This window comes from Zootoca vivipara, chromosome 3, assembly GCF_965207765.1.
Source record: "Zootoca vivipara chromosome 3, rZooViv2.hap1.1, whole genome shotgun sequence".
NCBI classification, from domain to species: domain Eukaryota; kingdom Metazoa; phylum Chordata; class Lepidosauria; order Squamata; family Lacertidae; genus Zootoca; species Zootoca vivipara.
The window spans coordinates 558,760-579,256 of record NC_142586.1 but is presented as its reverse complement, the minus strand read 5'-3'; the positions used below and the strand labels follow the sequence as shown (position 1 = coordinate 579,256).

Below are 20,497 nucleotides of genomic sequence, written 5' to 3'. Positions count from 1 at the left end.
AACGCAGTAATATTTTGCCCAACATGGGGCTCATGTTGAGTCTCATGCACTGAGCTTCCCCAGCTGTCTACTAAAGTAATGTATAGGAAACACTTTGAATACTCAAAAAGCACTATATAATGTCAAGAAACTGTAACATTCTACACAATTTAGATTTAACAGAGAAACCTCAAGATGATGACACACTTGTCCATGAATTCATCCCATATGCCACAAATTTACCACCAGCCACCACGGGATAAATTTGTTTTCTCAAAGGAAATAGGATTAAAACTACAATCTAATGCACACTTGCTAAGGAGTAAGTCCCACCAAGCAGAGTGGAGCTTCTTACTAATATACATGGGATCACACCAAACTCCAAAAAGTTGATGAAAACCAATTATGAGCATTCGAAGAAGAAAAATCAACACAGATCCTGCTCTGGAAGTCTAAACAAAGGGCGAGGCCAGCAAGTGCCACAATGCAAAGTTATAAGGATCACAGAATTTTAACTTTTACTTGTAGTAATTTGTGGTATTGGTACCTTGCTTTGGGAGTCTTCGGACAGGCTTAAATACAAAGAAGCCTCGTCATCTGCCTGGATCCAGAATGTGTAATTATTTGTCTGTGGTGCCACAAAAAAACCACATAGTCGTGCCCTGGGTAACAAAACAAAAATGTTATCGAAGCAAACTTCCAGACAAATAAAAAAATTCCTTCAGTAGCACCTTAAAGACCAACTAAGTTTTTATTTTGGTATGAGCTTTCGTGTGCATGCACACTTCTTCAGTGCCTGTTTCCAGACAAATAACAGGCTTCCACTGCTGAGGGAAATATTAGTTACATGAAAGGCTTTAGTTATTACACAATCCAATCATACTTGACTTTTAAAAAGACTTATCTTTATAGAACACCACTGAGACATATATGTTATCTCATCCCAGAATAAAATGTTAGCTTACTAAAGAATCTCCAAGAAATTACCTATAAAAATGATCCTTTCTTGCATAACTAGTCTTGTGAAAATTAGTAAACTCAATAGTAGTTCATTCTAAAAAATAAAATAAAAAGTAGGAAATGTAGTTCCCTATTGATTGCCTCCCCAACCCACCCCACCCCGGCAAATTTATTTACACATATGAAACTGACCAGGGAAGCTCGTGGCTCCTGCCAGTCAGTCTCACCTTTAGGTTCAGAAACTGCAAGTGTAAAAACTGAGAGGGGATGTTGTCTTCAGATAGATTTCATGAAAGTCCATCTGGTTTATTTCCTTAAAAGTTATCAAATTTTCATGTAATGAGATTGTTTCAGGTGCTCATTAAATCAGCACCAGAGAGCTACATCACAATTTCCAGAACCAAGGCTCCTTTCCAATATATGTTGTCATTCTACTGGGTGAATGTTTGGATAGGATATTAAAGACCTTTGGGGAGATTTTGCCATTTCTTCCATAAAGTGCATTTCTCTCCTCCCACAACATCTGTCAGCTATATTTTTTTCTCTGTTCTAAGTATGCAAATACAATGAACATCTATGGAATCACATATTCTGGGCAAATGGTCTGTGAGCTCCGGAAGATTCTGCAGCTGAGCTTATTCTGTCTGGTTCATGTGCCATGTCAATATATGCTAAGGAATTTTATGGTTTTATATATTGATTTTATTCTGTGAACCGCCCTGAGACCCCCAGGTATAGGGTGGTATATTTTTTTTTTATTATTATTATTATTATTATTATTATTATTGCCATTGTGATTTGTGATTCCCTACCTCTCAAGCCAGCTGGTATGGAGGTGCCTTCAATCCAGACTCACTTGAAGCTTTGCATGATAAATATGTTTGCCTCAGACTTAGGCTGTGCACACACTCCTTCCCTCTATGTATCCAGCGCACTCCCACCTCTGGTTTGGGAACCGGTGTGCACGCGGCATTAGCCACAAACCCATACCTATCGAGGGGCCATCATGGAGGGGGGTGATAAATTATCAAGGAACAATTACTGCCCTACTAGGGCAGTTCATAAAAAACTTTTTTTTAAAAAAAAAGCATGCCTGCTCCAAAGGTCTTATCTTACTACATGAGGGATTATATAGCTATATATGAAATTTAATGCATATCAGTTAATATCTTGACCCTCCTCCATGAAAACAGTTGTTTACTTGGCCGTTTCCCTATGTCGTGAAGGCTGAAATTTCAATTCAGTGGAGCACTTCCTATTTCCAACCCTAACCCTGCAGAAAGCCAGCTAATTAGACTTTAATTTCATTTTGACATGTTTTTAGGAGGTAATTTAATTATTGTTTGATTTTATACCAATGTTATATATCTGATGTTAGCCATCCTGAACCCGACTTTGGCCAGGGAGGGTGGGATATAAATAAAAGTTGTTTATTATTATTATTATTATTATTATTATTCCTTTGTAAGAAAATATGAAATAACAGAAAACCATTTTTGCAGGCAGAAAAAAATGAATGTGTGTGTGGGGGGGTGACAAGATTTTTTTCGCACCGGGTACCACCTGACCTTCCTACGCCTCTGTACCTATCCTGTGGTTTCTTGTGAAATATTGCTTTATATACCTTTTCCTCAAAACCAGCTTCAATCCAAATTGAGAAAAATAACAACTTAGCTGTTTTTTTAAGCTGGTAATGTGTTCAGGGAAAGGGGCTACTCTCTAACCAAGAAATCTCAGGGCCTTCAAATCAATCTCCATGTTATTTAGAGGAAGCCATGACAGTTAAGCTGCATGTAACACTCATAGTGGATTGTAAATATATCCCAAGTTCCTGTAAAAAGAACTCCACTAAAATAGTGTGAATTGTAGAAAACACCAGAGTCCTTAAAGATAACTGATTACCTGAATGTCTGTTGTCTCTCAAACTGGAAATGTAACGGAGAACTGGCATTAGGGACAAACTGCCAGCGGTACCCAGGAGCTGCTTCAGTAAAATCTGTATCTGATCCATCCCAAACCTCAAAAAGAAGCCCTCTGTTTCCTGAGAAATTGGGGGACAAGAACTTTATCATCTCCAATGAATGAGTTAATGCATCACAACACAAATGGAGAAATGGCAGGTGCTGGCTAAGTAGGAAGACTGTTGATTTTGCATGTGAACAAATGATCTAGAATCCTACAAATCTATGGCTTTGATAATTTGATTGTGATATCAAGCCAATTGTGAGGGAAGCTACCACTTGGACGCGCCATAATAAAAGTGCACCTGGTTTAGGGCCATTGAGTCTTCTGTGCTCACCAACGGCTCCAGTTGTACAGATGATCTTTCGTGGAATAACATGCTTAATTTTGCAGGGACTGCCTGATGAGTGGGAAGAGAAGCATGAATGAGAAGGATAGCGCTTCAGAGCAAAATTCCAGTCCAAGCTACTCAAAGGATCACCACCATGGACGTACTACCACATGCTTCAAAGGAAATGAACACACGTTGTGGTACACCTCTAGGGACATTCACATTTCCAGAACCATGAAGGCTGATTTCAACATTATTACCTGCAACTGTGACCTGCACAGGTGTATCAAAAAAGTCTCCTGTGATGGTGAGATCGGTTCCACCACCCAGGCTCCCTGCAGCTGGAGACACAGAAAATATTTCTGCGGAGGAAGTGAAATAATTGAAATTAGATGTAGGTCAGCTAAAATAAAATAGCACAACCACATACTGGTTTTATATCACACAGACTCGGTCTTGCACCAAAACAACCCCAATCCATGCGCAAAAGAAATTATTCACATTAGACACATTTGTTCTGAGCTGCAGGTTTTAGGAGTTTTGCAAAATTCAAACTAACTGGGAAAGGAGTAAAGCGAATAAAAGAATAATGGTTTGGGCTGCAGGACAATGGTGATCAGGTTTCTCCAGCAGATGCAAACACACACAAGCACACAGTGTTTCAGTCATAACACAAACCCCCTGTTTCATGCTTTACAAAAGGTTTGTGCCATAGCTGCCAAGTACCCCGTTTTCCCCGGGAAACCCCTGTTTTTATTTACCTTTTCCCGGTGGTCCCCCGTATCACTTCATCTCCCATTTTTCTTCGTTATTTTCTCCTGTCAGCGGCCATTTTTTTCTGATTTGCCCTTCTATGGGCACAAAAAATGGCTGCCGCTGGCTTCAAAAGTCGCATCTACGCATGACCGGAAGTGCGTAGACGCGACTTCCGGTGTCGGCGGCGGCCATTTTTGGTGCCCATAGATGGGCGGGGCAACACCGGAAGTTGCGTCGACGCACTTCCGGTCATGCGTAGAAAGCTACTTTTGAAGCTGGTGGCGGCCATTTTTGGTGCCCATAGAAGGGCAAAGTGACACCGGAAGTTATGTCGACGCAACTGCAGTCCGGGATTTGGAAGGTAAGGTTTGTGCTCTCCTTTTCCTCTCTTCTTCTCTAGCAGGAGGGAAATCCAACTTTTGCTTTCATTTTCAGCTAATTACAGAACTGTGGTTAGTGCTAAATGTGGTTAGGGCACAAATAGGCAACCATTTTCTCAGGGATAATTTGTCAGGAGCTGCATACTGCCAATGGGGGAGGGTGGATCTGAAGTAAAAACTGGGCAGGTCCAGAACCAAAAATGAGCAAGGACAGAGTCGAGGGGAAGTGAAGCTACCCGTGTCCCCTCTCTTCTCCCCCGCTTTCTCTGTTTTCTTATCCTTTTCTACACAAATAATCACAGCAGATTTGTAGACTGAACAGGAAGTGAGATTAATTCCAGAATCCTCTTCAGTGAAAGACTGCAGGGCAATATACCTGAGAATGTCTGGTACAGGAAAAGGTCCTGTTTTGCACTGATAAGCCAAGAATCCTTGTTCACCACTGACCTGCAACACAAAAGTGAGCGAGTGAACAGCAACACTAACACAGAAGGAAATTAAGACTGGAATATGTAAGATATTCCAATGCAGAGTGAAGAAAATAAATGTGTGCAGAGCTGCAATAAGCTAGTTGTTTGGGGAACGCTTTCATCACTCTCCCTATACATCACGGGAATCTGCTGCATTATTGACCGCTAGAGGGCAAACTTGGTTATCCATTCATTCACTCATCAATTGCTTCCCATGAAATATCCTGAAGCTATTTAACAATAAGAGCATCAAAACTAGACTATATATAACACTGAGGCAAAAATCTCCCCTTTGAAGGATTGTTGGAACAAAAGGCAATTATGAGTGTCTACATGATATGAAATGGGAGGCTATGTGAGACAACACTGTAAGTCCAACTTCTACATCCTATGGAATGGACTTCCTGATGAGACAGAATCTGCTGGAAGATCAACTAGGTGAGACTTGTCTTTAAGCTTACATTGCTAAAATTGAGCTTTCACTAAGTGTATGTGTTAAAATAATTTGTTCTCCTTGCTCCCCCTTCCAAAAATTGATTTTGCTGGAACTCCAGATGAAAAAAAAAATACTCTAGTGGATTTCTTTCTTGACATGGTTCCAGAATCCACCAAACTGAAACCAACTAGAAAGGGGCAAACCACCTGTGGCTCATGTTAAGACTGACTCGTATATAAGCTGAGCCATCCTCACCCCGACTGAGCCATCCCCACCACACACACACAGAGAGAGAAAGAGAGAGATAGAGAGAGCTCAGAACATGGCATCCCAACCAGATACAAATGGCAGTTTCATGCAGCCACAACAGGGGACTCTCCTGGCCATGCAAAATCAGTGACAACCCAGGGCTCAGGAAAATGCAGGAGTTCATACCATTTCTGGCTTTCAAAGTCTGCTCTCACATGTCCAGAAAAATTCCCTCCCACCTGTACACAGCTAGCTCTTTGCAGTGAGGGAATTTGAGACCTAAAATTACATTTGGCTGCCGAAGACTTTGCAGCCAAGCCCTGCGCAACCCAATGTATCCCCTGGAAGGGATACCCATGAAATTCAAAAGGCATTCTTTGCAGCTAGTGGTTGGCTACAGCTTTGAAAAACGTCAGTGCAAGGCAAGTTTTAAAAGACAGGTGACTGTTTGCCTCCTACCAGCTGATTTTAGAATTCTAGCATCTTTAAATCTTCCTGTTGAAATGAATGGATACATTGTTCTCCAGGGATTTCAGTGGGAAGATTTAATGACATTGCAGCTCCCCAAACGTCTCATAGGGGAGAAGCACCAGTCCACCAGTGGGAAAGAAACTCTTGTCCCACCTACTCCACTTTCCATTCAGGAGCTGGGAGGGAAAAGCCAGGTACAATCAGGGCCGGTGCCTCCATTTAGGCAAACTAGGCCATGGCCTAGGGCGCCGAAATGGAGGGGGCGCTTGTGAGCCTGCCCGCCGCCACCCGCCGCCTGCCCGCCAGCCGGCCGCGCTGCCTCCATGCGCATTGCCGGAGCCTGGCGGGCAGCTGCTCGGCTCCTCAGCTCTGCCCCCGAAATGGAGGGGGCGCTGGCAAGCCTGCCCGTCGCCTGCCACCCGCCGTCCACCCGCACTGCCGCCCGCGGGGGATCCTGGGCTGGCCTGGGGGCTGCATTCCCAACCCGAGCAGGCCAACGTCTCCGGGACTTGCAACGGACCCGGATCCTCCTTGCCAGGCGATCGCCTCCGTAAGTGCTGGTGTCATCGCCATGGTTTTGTTTAGGATGCTGCTAATGGGGCCCGGCACGGCCATGCGCGCCCGGCAAGGAGCGAGGAGGACGGCACTGACCTCTTAAGCAGGCCACGGGGGTGGGGGGGGGGTCGGGAGGAGTGCCAACCACCCCAGGGGGGGGGGAAATATCGGTTCCCTGAGATCCGTTATGTGTTGTACCTTTCCCTCGAAGGGTTCCTTTCACTGTCCTGGTCTGTGTCACGTGGGGAAGTGGGGAAGTGGGACGGGGAGCTGGATTTAGTTCAGAAGTGGCTGGGAACTGACTCATCCCTTGCAATAAGCAGAGCTCTGTCCGGACAAGGTTTTTCTTTGACTCTCTCTCTCTCTCTCTCAGTGCTTAAACGCACTTCCATTCCAGGCCCCAGCCAAGCGGGCAACTACCTGACTTTTAGAAGACACCTGAAGGCAGCCCTGTTTAGGGAAGCTTCTAATATTTGATGAGTTATTGTATTTTAATATTTTGCTGGAAGCCGCCCAGAGTGGCTGGGGAAACCCAGCCAGATGGACGGGGTATAAATATTAATTATTATTATTATTATTATTATTATTATTATTATGGCAGGAGTTAGAATAGCAAAGCCATGAATGCCAAGGAAGGCATAATCATATAAAAAAAGGAGGTTCTAGTCCTGGTTGAAATCTCAGATTATTTGTAATCTTCTCCATGACAGCTCTATTCCAGAGTGAGCAGCCCTAAGCATTCGGTGTAAAATTTTGGGCTGCTTTCCACTGAGCTGCAATTGCTATTCGTGCCACCAAGATAATATGTCCTTTTGACAACACATTTCCATTGGTATTACCGAAAATAATCAGTAACATTTGGGACAGTAGCTGCCGCAGTCATACTTGCCATTGCTGTCAAAATGCAATCCCGAAAGTCTTGCACCAAATTTCTTTGGAATTAAATTTCTTTATTGCATTCATATCCCACTTTTTTTCTGCAAGGCGCTCAAGGTGGGGCCTACATGCTTCTCTCCCCTCCTTGTTTTATCTTTGCAACAACCCTGTGAGGTAGTTTGGGCTGAGACGCCATGATTGGCGCATGGTGGCACACCCAGTGAGTTTCGTGGCTGAGTGAGGATTCGAACCCTGGTCTCTCCCAGATCCTGGTCAGACACTCCCAGTGCTACAGGTTTGTTGTAGGGATTGAATGAGGAGGGGGAGAGCCACTTCCAGCTCTTTGCAGAAAGGTAATTAATAATAATAATATTAATTAATAATAATAGTAATAGTAATTTCATCTAGATTTGTCTTTTTAAAAAAATCATTTTCATTTAACATCAATTAACATCAATTTACAAAAAACTCATAACTTTAACTAAGACAATACTCAGAATACAGACAGAGCCGGTGCCTTCAGAAAGCAGCGGGGGGGGGGGAGAAGGTGATTTTGCCTAGGGCGCAAAAAACCCTAGCACCAGCCCTGGGTACAATTTGGGACTTTCTAATTCTCATCTCTACCTTGAGGTGAGCATTAACAAGCTCTCAAAGCATATTTTCAGAGCCAAATGCAGGAAACGTCACTGACACCTTGAATGCCAACTTCTGAATACAACCACGTTCCAAAGCAAAGCAGAAAGTATACGGCATTTAAATAGTATTTATATGAAAAAGAAGGCATTCAGAAATACAACATAACTATAAAATTAGCCATTAAAAAAAAAACTTATCCCTTACTTACTTTCCTTTGTTAAACACTGTAAAGCTAACATTATGTGACCCTGTAAGAAGAGAAAAAGCACATATCTCAGTGCAAGAATGTGAATCATTTCATGTACATACAGAGTTAACTAACTTGCCTCAGGTGCCCTTCTAGATCTTCCTACCCCTGAAATGCCCATGTCTTTTGCACCCAGTTCAAAACCATCATCAGACACCTGACAGGCTGCTGTTTCTGCTCCATTCCCCCCCCCCCAAACCACATCTCGTGTTTCTTGCTAGGTGTTATGTACTGAGCTGAATCCTAGAACAATAGGATTCAGAAACAGCGGGAGCTACCCAATCCAACTCCAGGTGGAAGTGAATCCGCAACCTGATTGGCCTGCTGGAGCAGCCAATCAGGCGGCTGGCAGAAGTGAATCTGCTACCTGATTGGCCTGTAGGAGCAGCCAATCAGGCTGCAGGCAGAAGTCAATCCACAATATAATTGGCCCACAGGTGTAGCCCTGAAGTAGCCAATCACGCAAGGCCCATTGTGTAAATAATGTATATAAGCAGATGGTTTTGGGAAAAGAGCCATTCTTCTTCTCCTCTTCTCCTTGATGACTATGAGCTGAATAAAGAGCATGAAATTCACTCTCGACTCCGAGTACATTTCACTGGCGACGAAGGTGGGATCCTGCTGAGCTGACCGCCACCACGCACTGCACCGCAGCACCGCCACCTGCTGCACCGCTGCATCGCACCGTGCATCCAGGCTTCAGCTCCAGGACCCAAGGAACCCAGAATGGCAACCGACAGCAGCTTCTCGCCATTCAAACCAGCATCAGGAGACTGGGAAGGGTACGCCGCCCGTTTCAACTTCCTCCTGCAAGCGAAAGAAGTCACCAACGATGCCATGAAGAGGGCGACATTCTTCAGCGTCTGTGGAGAGGAGACGTTTGAAATCGCCCGGGCTCTCCTTGCACCTAGAGATGTCGCTACCGTCTCTTACAAAACAATAATGGAACGGCTGAAGGAGCACTTCTCACCACAGCCCTCGGTGGTAGCTTGCCGAAATGCCTTCTACGCAAAGCGGCAAGCCCCGGGGGAAACCATAACTGGGTTTGTGACCTCCCTCCGCCAAGCCGCCCTGCTTTGCAACTTCTCAGAGTTGGAGAACATGCTTCGTGACCACCTCGTCGGTGGCCTGAGGGACGAGATGTTGCAACGACGCCTCTACGCCAAAAAAGACCTCACGTTCCAGATTGCTCTGGAGGAAGCCCTGGCAACCGAAGCCGCCGAGAGGTCAACGCAAGAGGCACGACCGGCCCCGCCATCCCAACCGAGGGTCTACCACGAAGACCTCACCGACGAATCCGAATCTGACTGGGAGGAAGTACACCGAGTACAGCGGCGCACTCAAGCAGCACACACACCACAGCAGCCTCGACGAGAAGGAGGGAACTGTGCAAGCTGCGGGGAGAACCACGAGAGGAGGACCTGTCGTTTCCGCAACGCAGAGTGCAGGCAGTGCAGAAAATTGGGACACATCGCCCGGGTGTGTCGGGCTCGACTCACCCGTCGACAAGCATCAGATGACCGACCCAGGAGCCCCAGGTCACACGGCACCATGCACCAAGGCAACTCGACGGAGATCACGGACTACCAGGTATTCCAGTTGCCCCATCCCAGCACAGAGAAAATTTATATAGAGGTACAGATAGAGGGAGCCCCATGCCGCATGGAGCTGGACACGGGTTCAACTCTATCCATAATCTCGGCCCGAACATTAAGGGAACTGTGCCCTAATGGGGGTCCCAAACTAAGGCCGGCCCCATTCACCCTCCGGGACTTCCAGAAACGTAAGGTCCCTACAATGGGGGTGGGGACCTTCAGGGTGCAATATCGAGGGCGAAAGCAACAATTGGACTTGCTGGTAGTTAAGGGCCCCTACGTTAGCTTACTGGGACTGGCATGGTTTGGACCTCTGGGGCTAGCCGTTACCGGGGTGAACCGCACTAGCTTACAAGTGGACGTGGACGCCATATGCAAAGAGTTTCCAGGGGTTTTCGATGGGGCATTGGGACGATATACAGGACCCCCCATTGCCCTACAGCTAGACCCCGCGGTACGACCCATCAGGCACAAGGCCCGCCGGGTCCCGTTCGCCCTGAAACCCCGCATAGACGAGGAATTGGACCGACTCGTGGAGCAAGGAGTGCTGGAGCCGGTGCCCAACGCCCCCTGGGAAACTCCAATTGTCACACCCGTCAAGCCTAACGGTTCGGTCCGCATCTGTGCAGACTACAAATGCACCATAAACAAGGCTCTCACGGCCCATGCATACCCAGTGCCAGTGGTCAGCCATGTCCTCGCCACCCTGGCTGGGTCAAAAATCTTTGGCAAACTGGACTTGGCCCAAGCGTATCAACAGTTGCCTGTGGACGAAGCCACAGCAGAGGCTCAGACGATTGTGACGCACAGAGGGGCATTCAGAGTAAAGCGGCTGCAATTTGGCGTTAGCGTGGCACCAGGCATATTCCAGAATCTAATGGACTCTCTCCTTAAAGGGATTCCTGGCGTCACCCCCTTCTTCGATGATGTACTGATCGCCGGGCCCACACCAGAGGAATTTGAGGACCGCCTCCGCTCCGTCCTGCACCGTTTTCAGACGGCGGGCCTCAAGGTGAAGCGGGAAAAGTGTTTACTGGGAGTGCCGCAGGTGGACTTTCTGGGATTTAAGGTGGACGCAGAAGGGGTCCATCCAACCGGTGACAAGGTACGGGCCATTTGTGAGGCCCCAGCGCCCAAGAGCAAGCCCGAACTTCAGTCATTCTTGGGACTATTGAACTTTTACCATGCCTTTCTTCCGCATAAGGCAGCGGTAGTGGAGCCCCTACACAGACTCCTAGATAAAAGGGCCCCTTGGGTGTGGGGCCAGCGACAAAGGGCCGCATTCCAGGCAGTCAAGGACTTGCTCGTCTCGAACTCGGTCTTGGCACACTTCGACGAGAGGCTGCCAGTGGTGCTGGCATGCGACGCCTCTCCCTATGGCATCGGCGCTGTCCTGGGACACCAACTCCCGGATGGAAGAGAGGTGCCGGTGGCATACTTCTCCCAGACGCTTGCTGCAGCCGAACGAAACTACTCACAGATTGACAAGGAGGGTCTGGCAATCGTGAAGGGCGTAAAAAAATTCCATGATTTCTTGTACGGGCGGCCCTTTACCATAGTGACTGACCACAAGCCGTTGCTTGGCCTGTTTGCCCCCGAGAAGCAGACCCCCCAAGTGTTGTCTCCACGTGTCCTCAGGTGGTCAATTTTCCTTGCCGGCTACCAGTATGCACTAATCCACCGCCCTGGGAAGGCGATGGGCCACGCAGACGCCCTCAGCAGGCTACCACTACCAGAAACAGGCCCCGACCCAGCGCCTGCGCAAGAGGTTATGACCCTGGAGCTGCTTCCCGACCGACCCATTCAGGCACAAGAAGTTGCGCACCATTCCACAAAAGATAGGGTCATCTCCCGGGTCCTGGACTGGGTGTGGCGAGGATGGCCCAGCAGCAGCCCCGGGCCAGAATTCGCTGGCTACACAAACCGCAAACATGAACTGTCGGCCCACAAGGGGTGCCTGTTATGGGGAAGCAGGGTTGTTGTTCCCCAGCCCCTCCGCAAAAGGGTCCTCACAGCCCTACACGAGACACACCCAGGGGTAGTGAGGATGAAGGCCCTTGCCAGGAGTTATGTGTGGTGGCCGGGGATTGACAGAGAGATAGAGGCCTGGGTCCAACACTGCCAGACCTGCCAAGAATCCCGCCCGGATCCCCCAAGGGCCCCAGTCCAGCCCTGGGAGTCCGCCCGACATCCATGGTCACGCTTGCACGTGGACTTCGCTGGCCCCTTCCAGGGAAAAACATTCTTCATAGTGGTGGATTCCTACACCAAATGGCTGGAGGTCGCACTGGTACCGTCCACTTCTACGGCGGCAGCCATCCGGGTACTACGTAAGCTTTTTGCAACCCACGGGCTCCCTGACACCCTCGTCTCGGACAATGGAACCGCATTCACGTCAGAGGAGTTCCAGACCTTCACAGCGCAGAACGCCATCCGCCACATCCGCTCAGCACCATTCCACCCTGCCACCAATGGCCAAGCGGAGCGCATGGTGCGGACCACCAAGGACAGCCTCCGCCGCATGACACAAGGGGACTGGGAATACCGCCTTGCCGCATTTCTTCTAGCACAGCACAGCACCCCAAGCACAACGACGGGCCGGAGCCCAGCTGAACTACTAATGGGCCGGCGCCTTGCAACTAGACTGGACCGACTTCACCCCGACAGAGCTCAGGATGAGGTAGTGGTGGGGAAAGGCAGGAACCCCCGGACATTTGTGGCCCAGGACGCAGTGTACGCAAAGAATTTTGGGGCAGGCCCAGCATGGGTACCCGCCACAGTCACCAAGGTGACCGGTCCCGTGTCGTACGAGGTACTAACGGAAGGGGGGCAATGTTGGCGCCGCCACTGCGACCAGCTACGGCGACGATTCCCAGGAGGAACCCGGGAGGAGAGCGGGACAGAGGGGTCCCAAGGGGACAGCAGGGCAGTGAGGCCTGTAGAGCGAGAGGGGTGGGCAGGGGAAGCAGAAGCAGTAGGCACAGAGGGGCGCCCCGAGGCTGGAAGGACACCGGAACCAGAGCCACAACCTAGTGGTTCAGTGGCGCCAGACCAGACAGCCCCGGCACAGCCAGCAGCCTCGGAACACGAGCCAGAACCAGAACCCCTGACCAAGGAACACCCCAGGCCACAACGCACACGGAGGCGGCCAGCAGACCTTGGGGACTACGAATGCAACTTCCCGGGCAGGACTGGAACTTAGAGGGGAGGGGTGTTATGTACTGAGCTGAATCCTAGAACAATAGGATTCAGAAACAGCGGGAGCTACCCAATCCAACTCCAGGTGGAAGTGAATCCGCAACCTGATTGGCCTGCTGGAGCAGCCAATCAGGCGGCTGGCAGAAGTGAATCTGCTACCTGATTGGCCTGTAGGAGCAGCCAATCAGGCTGCAGGCAGAAGTCAATCCACAATATAATTGGCCCACAGGTGTAGCCCTGAAGTAGCCAATCACGCAAGGCCCATTGTGTAAATAATGTATATAAGCAGATGGTTTTGGGAAAAGAGCCATTCTTCTTCTCCTCTTCTCCTTGATGACTATGAGCTGAATAAAGAGCATGAAATTCACTCTCGACTCCGAGTACATTTCACTAGGAGTGCCTGTTCTCTACAGCTTCAGCAAGGCATTCACTGTGATACACTTGTTGCTTACAGTTGGTATATCATGGTTGCCAAAAGTGTGAGCTTGGGGGGGGGGGGAATGCCCCAAGTAGCAAGAACAAAGAGAAAAGGAATTTGTAAGCAGCTCTCCCCTTTTCGAAAACAGAATGGCCATATGGCCCATACCCCCAACAGCAGCCTTTTTATCTGTTAGCCTTCTTGATTTTTATGTTACTGAATAAAATCAAGATTGTATGTTATTTCCCTGCTTTCCACTGACCAATATGGTTCCCTTCCACTCGGCATGCTACAGTTCCCAGACCATGATCAACTTGAATGGGATATCTGCAAACAAAGGAAAATAAAAGACAATGAACTATGAAGATGCAATAGAGGCAAAGGAAAGGAGATAGTGGGACTGTTCTCCCTTTGTTCTTTTTCTCTGCTGGATGATACTAGAGAGAGAGAGGGAGCCATGTTCCATGCTCCGTGTCTGTTTATGTGTAAATAAACTAGCTTAGCCAGAATGCTGAGTTGCTGTGGTCTGTTACGCAACTGTGCAAGTATCTGCAGATGCTAAGAGTGTGTTGATGTACTCCCAAATCAATCACTGGAAGTCTGGGGGCTGAGGAAGGCTCGGAAGCTCCCGAACAATCGCCCAGGAAACAGGGAACATGCCAGTCGGGCATGTGTCTCTGCCAGGGGTCTCCTTGTGAGTAGGCCCTTTTCCTGACAGCTAGAACATAATATGTGAAGCTGAGCTGAGTACTGTCCATTCACTTCAAAGACAGGAAAGGACTGAATATGTTCTGCAAATCCAAACCTATCACATCAAATACTCAGCAAGTGATGTCTGAGCATCTACTGAGAAATTGAGTTTTGCCTGCCCTGTTAATTTTGTGTCCCACTCTCCAATTTGTGCTGTCATTTGTCCACATGCAGACTGACTAAAGCTGGTAATAGGATATCGAGAAACAAATACTATAGTGTGAATGAATGTGCATTCCTTATAAACATGAAAATGTAGCCTAGGAACACAACGTAGCTTCAACACATGAACTCTGACAACAAATATTGATTCACCTGCTTTAAACCTAATGAAGTCAACGATCGGGAGAAATTGTGTCCTCCCTCAAAGAGGACATGTGTTGCGGTGAGGCAACCAAATCCTTGTGTTGTGGGTGGGTACGATTGGATAGCCACACCACCTTGTTGCTGGGTTTAATCTGACCAATGGGATGCTAACCAAATGGGTCAAGGGGCCTATATATGCCAATGCACGTGACCCTGAGCTTTCTCTCTTAGTCAGTGCATCGGAACACCCGCCCACCTCTCTCTATATTTAGGGCTTGCGCTCTTGACCTTGCTATGCGTCGTCTGTTGTTGGGACAGGGGCACGGCAGGAATTTTCCCCACTTGGCTGATTGGCTGTTGCCATTTGGGTTTTGCCTGCCGCGTAGCAAATCGTCACAACTTGTAAAGTTGCAGATAGGCTCTGGTTCAGGTGATAGGGATGGGGGAACGCTCTTGCCATCCCTATGTGAAGAGTATTCCGTTAAAGGAATCCAGGGACTCTATGGTTTGGTCAACCCTTTGAAGGGATTGTGCCCGTGCCTGAGTCCAGGGGGACATCTGGGTGGTGGACATAGTATGTCCCCGGCTTTCCGCCATTCCAGGTGTTCTCCCTAGGCTGACCTACGATAGAGCTCTGGGTCAGCGCTGCCTGCAAGGGTGCAGGGAGCTAGTCGAACCAGAGCCTATGCAACCACTCACTTGATTGTAATCAATAAAGTTGTGGCCTAAATTCTGCCAAAAACCAAACCCAAAATTTGAGTCTTGTGTGAATTTATTTAAGGGGGAGGTTTAAAGGTCTGAACATGCAACTATCTGCCCATTTTGGGTGTGTTTTAGAAGCATTTGCAGCAGCTCAGGAACTGGGCCTCTAATGAAGAACTAAGATTACCGCGTCTCGGGCTTGGATCACCCACCCATGAAATTGGGAGCAGTGGAAATCACCTTGAATGGGAACAGGGAGCCCAAATATAGGTACTGAATCAGCTCTTAAGTTATTCTGCCAGAAGGCATGACTAGAAAAACCTTTTAAATTGTATAATAAAGTTAATACTGAACCTGTTTTCTTTTGTTTTAAAGCCAGAATAGTCACAGCCTAGCCTTGGAACTTTTAAATAATGATTCATTAAAATACCTAACAGGCCAGCTACACTGCCTTCCTGTTTCAAAACAGAGGTCTTTACATCAAAAAGCAGCAGGAGAGGGCTTGATCGATTGACCTCATTGTGTTATTGCATGATGTGATACCAATAACAACCTCACTCCTGTCAAGGACATCCATATACCCAGATACCACAACCAAAGCAGAGTTCACAGGAACCATCATTTAGAACCCAAACCATGCTTTGAGTTTCCAACACAGCTAAACAATGATTTAGACTTCCTAATCGGCTTTCATTTTCTAACTTCTCAGTGGTCCTTTCTGGAGGCAACTGTACAAACCAGAGTTACTGTGACACTAATCCAGCACTAGAAATTGTGACGGAAAGGACCCCTTCGAATCCAAGGATAGGCACTTTCTCCATTAAGTTATGGTTACAGGTAGGTAGCCGTGTTGGTCTGGATCGAAGTAAAATAAAAAAATTCCTTCAGTAGCACCTTAAAGACCAACTAAGTTTTTATTTTGGTATGAGCTTTCGTGTGCATGCACACTTCTTCAGATACAGTGAAATGGGAGTCCCCAGGCACTTATGTAGAGAAGGGGTGGGGATGGGTGGGGATGGGGAGGGGGGATCACTCAGAAGGGTGGTGGAAATGGGTGATTGACTGACTGATAGCTGTTGATGACCGCAAACGACTGCAAATGGTTTTGCATGAAAAAGCAAGGGTTGAGATGGCTGAAGATCGCTTATCATGTATAATGAGATAAGAACCCGATATCTCTGTTCAAACCAGGTCCCTCCATGGTTTTGAGCTTGGTGATAAGTTGCAATTCAGCAACTTCTCTTTCCAGTCTATTTCTGAAATTCTTTTGTAGTAAGACAGCTACTTTGAGATCTTGTATAGAATGTCCTGGGAGATTGAAGTGTTCTCCTACTGGTTTTTCTGTCTTCTGGTTCCTGATGTCAGATTTATGTCCATTTATCCTTTGGCGTAGGGTTTGGCCTGTTTGTCCAATATAGAGAGCTGAAGGGCACTGTTGGCATTTGATGGCATACACAATGTTAGAGGATAAGCAATTAAATAGTCCTGAGATGGTATGTTGGATGTTGTTGGGGCCAGTAATGGTTAAGTTAAGTTAGGCACTCAGTACTTGCCCAGCTGCCATGCTCTTGCATCCACACCTTTGTAAGGCAGGAGGATGGGAGGAGAACAACATGGCCTCTCCCACGTGACCTCACACATGAGACTTTATTGCCCCCCTTGGACACAGGCTGCCCCACCAAGCCCAGGGGCTACCAGCTGCCACAGACTGGCTGGCATTCTTGCTGTCACCATGGCAGCACCAGAAAGGAATAGAAAAATACTGTGTGGCCACACTGAATGGCTGCATGGGAGGAGCGTGAGTCAGGCAGTGGGGGCCCTCGACTCTGGTGCCGGTCTTGCACACATATAAGCAAACACTCGCACACATATTTAAATGGAGGTACATGTGAGAAAATGAAGGGTGAATGCACAAAAAAGGTATCACCCACACAAATTCACATCCATGAATTCAGAGAGAAAACTGCTTGTATATAGAAATAATCATTAGGACCAATTTTGTAGCCTAGGGTAGGGATGGAAAGGCAGAAATTATATTTCATTGGCATCAAAACTATTAGTGTGCCTTCCCTAATTTACAGTATATGAGCCCCAAATATGCTGCAACATTATAAGCTTTGTGAATTCTCACAGCAAAAAAGCATTGCAATCAAAGCTGTGAGGAGCAACTTACATGCTGCGCATCTGCTTATTGACAAGGGAACAAATGGTTATCCATCCATCTCTTTCGGCCTCGAGGATAACAGGGCTGGGGCAGAGAGAGGGAAGAAGCAATGTTAGTTCAAGGCAACCCATAATAATGCAAGTCCCACTTCCGCATTACATGGAGAATTCGGTTGTGGGCATGGCCTGACTGAATTCTCGCAATGGGGGCTGAGAGCTCAGCCCCCTCGCGAGATGGGAGTTCCCGCCTCCGTCATTCCTGGGCCGACCAATAGGGTCGGTCGGGAGGCGGGGCTTCCTCTCTTTTAAATTAAGCCGGAGGCGGGAACACAGCCTCTTTTCGCCCCGGCACCCAGCGCAAATGTTGGGGGCTCGAGTGGCGGTTAGGCATTGGAAATTTGCATAAATAAAGAAGGGGGCAGATTACGTCATCCTCTGCCCGAAATTGGAGATTTAATCCCGTTAAAGGGGTTCCGGGGCGGTAGCTTTGTCCTGAGCCTACGGAGGTCAGGGCCTTATGGCACCCCCCAACGGTGGCCACAGGAGGTGTCCCAGTAGATGTACGTCATTGGGCTCCTTTCTGGTGGTTAATTTCTCCCAGACTGTAACACACGGGTTACAGTTGGATATAGTCGGTTAGGTTCCAATGCCTAAGCCAATACCGCTCAACATCCGAAACCAATAAAGTTGTGGCCTTTTCGCCCACTTAAATTCAATTCACTGTGTCTTGTGTCTTATTTCCTGGGGAAGGAGGGACATTGCCACACAATACATTTCTCTCCCCCATGCGCAGTAACAATCCAAATGTACAGTATTATTTAATTAGTATAGCCAGGGTTGGGACAGGGGCAGACTTTGGAAATCTTTCGTAATATGGCACAACCCCAAATGGTTCTTCTCAATTTTGGGTCTTCTCAATTTTGCGCCCCCTTGGCTCAGCGCCCTGTGCAGGGGAACCATCCGCACCACCCTAAATCCAGCACTGGTCGGGGTGCGGGGCCTGTGGGGCTGCTCATGTTCTCAGAGTGCATCTCCCACCATGGCTGACCATAGGCCATTCTGGCTGGGGCTGGGCATGTTAGAATCCAGCAAAATCTCTTCTGCCCTAGCAGGAGGAGATGTTGTGGGCCCACGAGGCCTTCACGTGTGGGGGGGAATGGTTGCCATTCCCCTCCAGCCCATTGGTCAGCTCCCTGCTGCAGTGCGCACTTGGCTCACCCAATTAGGAGGTTCCAAGGGGGTGTGGCTCGCTGATTTAAGCGAGCGCATGGCAGGGAATCGGCCTCGCTTCTTTCGGACCCCCAGCTGCTTCGTTTTCCCACCCACCCACCCCTTTAGGCAGGGTTCTACTTTGACATTGCTACGGACCTCGGTTGGTCGCCGTTGAGGGGCCTGGTAGGAATTTTCCCACTGTGCAAATTGGCTCTGGCCTGGTGGTTTTCGCCTACCTCGTAGCAACTCGTCACAACTTTGGTTTTGGCGCTAGGCATTGGATTATCTCTGAAAGGTACAGGTGTGGGGGGGGGAGGTTGCTGCCATCACCTCCCCCAAATGCGGAAGGGTACTCCCTTAAGGAGTCCTGGGGTGTTGCCAAGTCCGAAGCCGTGGTAGGTGAGGGCCAGAGGGCAGGCCCCCTAGTGGTGGCCCCAGGATGAGCTCCTAGTTGATGTGCATCGCAGGACTCATCCAACGGTGGTTAACCCTTCACAGACTGCCAGCAGAGCGGGCTGGAGTCGGATATAGTCAGTTAGATCCAATGCCTATGCCAATACCTCTCTACATCCGTAATCAATAAAGTTGTGGCCTTCTACGCCCATTAACCTTATGCAATGTGTCCTGTGTCTTTATTTCTCCCGGGGAGGCATCGGGGTATCACCACACAACTGGAGGGCCACCGTTCCCCATCCTTGAAATGCAAAGGGAACAACCCTATACCGAGTTGCACAGAGGAACTGAAGGAAGCAATAAACACACTTACCCATCAATAAAATCTGTGTTAAAACTGTAGGCATCAAATTCTTGGGCCAGGATAAGACCATAGACTTGCATTACATTTCCTAACAGGATAAAGATGAGGGTGGGGGAATTATTCAAGAGGCAAAATGAAAATCTGTGTAGAGGAAGGTGGAGAGTTGGGTTTTAGTGCCTTGATTTCTTCAGTGCAGTAGAAGATGCCCTCTGTAAGTATTATAAATCTAAAAATTATAAGCAGGAATCATAAAGAATAATACATAGATAACAAATTATCCATGGCTGGTGTTCAGAGGAGTCAAAATTGTACTATTTTTATGTGGTATTTGTAAACATTAAAACAAAAGAGGTCAATTAACATTAGTCAGCATTATCCTGTATCTTATTTCAGGTCAGTATTATAACATTATATATAATTTTACAGTTAACTCGGGGTTGTAGCATTATACAGTAATATTAACCTAAACTGCTTCTTAATATTATTGTGATGAGCCTAACTAATGTTAATGACTTCGAAATAGCTTGGAGACACAATTCAGGATATAGCATGTAGGCTTATGCAAATTTTTAAAATCATGGGGATCGGAAGGTCAGAAAATTGTATAATAATAGCCTGAAATAAGATACAGGAAAACACTGTTCATTGTTCTTTCTGGTATCTGCTGTTTCCCCTTATCTTATGCTCCTTTTTGTGTATAGGACTCATCAGCTCGGGAATGTAGCCCATCTAAGGAGAAGGAAGACTCTGATCCTAGACCCACCCCACTCCTTGCCTTGTGGGACATCTTCGGGAGAAGAAGCAAACCCTACACAAAAATGAGCTCTTCAAAGCTCTTGATGAGTAAATCTTAAATAAGTTGTTTTCCCCATTAATTGTATAAATAAAGACATATGGTTTCCACTTAAAGGTCCATCCTTTACCTGGGACTCCATCGGGGGGGTCCACACGATACACCACAGGAGTGTGTGCAACAGAGAACTGTTGAGAAAAGAATATTATATTACATTGCCTTTCACAAAACTATTGCTTCATTCATAGTTTTGGGGAGAGAGAGACATCAGAGTACTCTTGCCATGTGGTGGGAA

At 47.6% G+C, this 20,497-nt stretch overlaps 1 protein-coding gene and 1 long non-coding RNA gene across 7 annotated transcripts in view; one reads left to right on the top strand and one right to left on the bottom strand.

Annotated features, from left to right (window-relative positions):
- Positions 1 to 20,497, top strand: part of LOC148686118 (uncharacterized) — a 312,355-nt gene that overhangs the window by 70,677 nt on the left and 221,181 nt on the right. The gene's annotated exons all lie outside the window — the stretch shown is intronic.
- Positions 1 to 20,497, bottom strand: part of PKHD1 (PKHD1 ciliary IPT domain containing fibrocystin/polyductin) — a 261,509-nt gene that overhangs the window by 227,382 nt on the left and 13,630 nt on the right. For all 6 annotated transcript variants that reach the window (XM_088665480.1, XM_035110412.3, XM_060272303.2 and 3 more), the window contains exons 5-14: positions 20,333 to 20,390; positions 19,419 to 19,497; positions 17,451 to 17,525; positions 13,782 to 13,846; positions 8,270 to 8,309; positions 4,745 to 4,815; positions 3,493 to 3,594; positions 3,206 to 3,301; positions 2,842 to 2,980; positions 527 to 641 (exon numbers count right to left, since the gene is read on the bottom strand). In XM_088665480.1, the coding sequence (XP_088521606.1) occupies positions 527 to 641; positions 2,842 to 2,980; positions 3,206 to 3,301; positions 3,493 to 3,594; positions 4,745 to 4,815; positions 8,270 to 8,309; positions 13,782 to 13,846; positions 17,451 to 17,525; positions 19,419 to 19,497; positions 20,333 to 20,390 (840 nt within the window). The remainder of the gene's footprint in view (positions 1 to 526; positions 642 to 2,841; positions 2,981 to 3,205; positions 3,302 to 3,492; positions 3,595 to 4,744; positions 4,816 to 8,269; positions 8,310 to 13,781; positions 13,847 to 17,450; positions 17,526 to 19,418; positions 19,498 to 20,332; positions 20,391 to 20,497) is intronic.